Below are 2,749 nucleotides of genomic sequence, written 5' to 3' on the forward strand. Positions count from 1 at the left end.
TCTTGCACACCAGAAAATGCTATTGTGCACAAGATACTTTCAGATCCATGTCTGTGATTACTGATGCTTTCTTGAAAAAGACTTTGCATCCTGGACACAAAGTTTTTCTACCTAGGAAGGAAAAAATGATTTTGAATTTTATTAAGAAAATAATTGTCCTCTTCATGACTATGGTTGGTACTCTGGGGAATATTTCTGTTTCTATGAACTATATGTTCAGTTGGTGGGCAGGCCCCAAGAAGAAACCCATACACCTTATTCTCATCCACTTGGCCTTTGCAAACATTATAATCCTTCTTGGAAAAGGATTGCCAAAGACAATGGCAGCATTTGGATTGAGAAACTTCCTAGATGACATAGGCTGTAAAACCCTTATTTACCTGGAAAGGGTGGCCCGTGGAGTCTCCATCTGCACCAGCAGTCTCCTCACTGTGGTCCAGGCCATCATCATCAGTCCCAGAGCATCTGGGTGGAGGAGGTTCAGACCAAAGTCTGCATGGCACATCCTTCCATTCTTTTCATTCTTTTGGGTGCTCAATTCTTTAATAAGTATGAACCTAATCCATTCCATCACAAGCACAAGCCTGAATACATCACAGCTTGAGAATGAAAACAACTATTGCCATTTTATGCTAGAAAGTCAGAAAACAAAGTGGATTGTTCTCCCTCTCATGGTCCTGAGAGATGCAGTGTTTCAGGGTGCCATGGGAGGGGCCAGTGGCTACATGGTACTTCTTCTCCACAAGCACCACCAGCATGTCCTCTACCTTCAGAACTCCAAGCTTCTCTACAGAACTCCCCCTGAGCTGAGAGCTGCTCAGAGTGTCCTCCTGCTGATGCTCTGTTTTGTTTTCTTCTATTGGACAGACTGTGCCTTTTCTCTGTTTTTAAGTCTCTCTTTAGGGAACAATTTCTTGATGACAAATGCTCAACATTTTCTGGCCCTTGGTTATGCAACTTTTAGCCCCCTTGTGTTGATTCACAGGGATGGACTTCTGACTGAGTGTTGGCATGCTCAGTGAGAGAAAATGAGAAACTATATCTCTCATTTTTCTGTTCAATGAGTGTGATAGAACATTCTACAACATTGTGGGTAAGACACAGTCCCACAAAGCAGTTTAAGCATGTGTTATTCTCAGACCATCTTCCTGGTGACTTAAGCCTTTAGTGGAGAGAGATAGAGACCTTAGCAAATTATAGTGATATAGAAACCTCATTCTCTATATTGCTACTCTTTAGAAGGGACTTTATTTTGTTTAACTTTTCAATATTTGTATTCATTCCTTGTGTATGAATAGTTTGCCTGTATTATGTTTATATAGCTTGTTCATGCCTGGTGCCTCTAGAGGCTGAAAGAGACCATCAAATGCCTCATTAGTGAATGGAGTAAAATTTATGGTTCTGAACCAATATATAGTTGCTAGGAATTGAGCCTGGATCATCAGCAAATCCAGCTAGTGCTCTGAAGTAAACCATCTCTCAAGCACTGAGAAAATGGCTCTGAGTAGGATTTGTAAAAATGGTTTACTACTAACATGGCTGGAAGCATGAAGATGAAATTGATAACTTTATCAAAATTCATAGTGATTTAATCCTATTAATCCAAAAAATGCATATCTTCTATCTGATTCTGTGCTTGCTGAATTTTAGTACCACAAGTTTGTTTTGGGACTCTTCAAAGTGTCTATAAATTTCCATCCATAGAAAAGATTGTACAGAATCAAGAAAGAATTACATGTACTGTACAGTCAGTCACTAGATGTCCAATGGACCAGTCACAGCACTTGAATGCACTGAAATAGTTCACTGGTGTTATATTTGTGAACATTTTCTGCAGGAGTAAACATTGTACATATAGGACAAACTAACGAATATCCAGTAAAGTTTTGTTTTGTATGTCTATAGTTTCTATGCTGAGTAATAAAATGTGGATTTGCCTTTTTCAAAATGAATAAATAAGTGTGGAGTACAGAACTAAATAGAGAATTCTCAACAGAGGAATCTAAAATGGCTGAAGAACACATAAGAAAGTGCTCATCATCCTTAGCCATCAGGGAAATGCAAATCAAAACAACTCTGAGTTACCATCTTACTCCTGTCAGAATGGCTAAAATCAAAAACACCAATGACAGTTTATGCTGGAGAGGATGTGGAGAAAGGGGAACGCTTCTCCACTGCTGGTGGGAGTGCCAACTCTACAGCGACTTTGGAAATCAGTATGGTGGTTCCTTGGGAAAATGGGAATCAATCTACCACAAGATCCAGCAATTCCACTCTTAGGCATATACCCAAAAGATGCACATTCATACAACAAGGACATCTGTTCAACGATGTTCATAGCAGCACTATTTGTAATAGCCAGAACCTGGAAGCAACCTAGATGCCCCTCAACTGAAGAATGGATAGAGAAAATGTGGTACATTTATACAATGGAGTACTACTCAGTGGGGGGGAAATGGAATCTTGAAATTTTCAGGCAAATGAATGGAACTAAAAGAAACCATTCTGAGTGAGGTAATCCAATCACAAAAAAGACAAACATGCTATGTACTCACTCATATGTGGATTTTAGACGAAAGCAAAGGACTACCAGCCTACAATCTACACCACCAGAGAAGCTAGGAAACAAGGAGGACCCTAAAAGAGACATACATGGTCCCCCAGAGAAGGAGAAAGGGACAAGATCTCCTGAGCAAATTGGGAGCATGGGAGAGGGGAGAGGGAAATAGGAGAATGAGAAGGGGAGAAG

At 40.1% G+C, this 2,749-nt stretch overlaps 1 protein-coding gene across 1 annotated transcript; it reads left to right on the forward strand.

Moving 5' to 3' along the window:
* Window positions 1–1,022, forward strand: LOC100773559 (vomeronasal type-1 receptor 4-like). The gene has a single exon (XM_027409511.2). It carries the CDS (start codon window positions 48–50, stop codon window positions 1,020–1,022), a length of 975 nt encoding a protein of 324 aa, XP_027265312.2. The 5' UTR covers window positions 1–47.
* Window positions 1,023–2,749: the final 1,727 nt, after the last annotated feature.

Source organism: Cricetulus griseus, chromosome 3 (assembly GCF_003668045.3).
Source record: "Cricetulus griseus strain 17A/GY chromosome 3, alternate assembly CriGri-PICRH-1.0, whole genome shotgun sequence".
In the NCBI taxonomy this organism is placed as follows: Eukaryota; Metazoa; Chordata; class Mammalia; order Rodentia; family Cricetidae; genus Cricetulus; species Cricetulus griseus.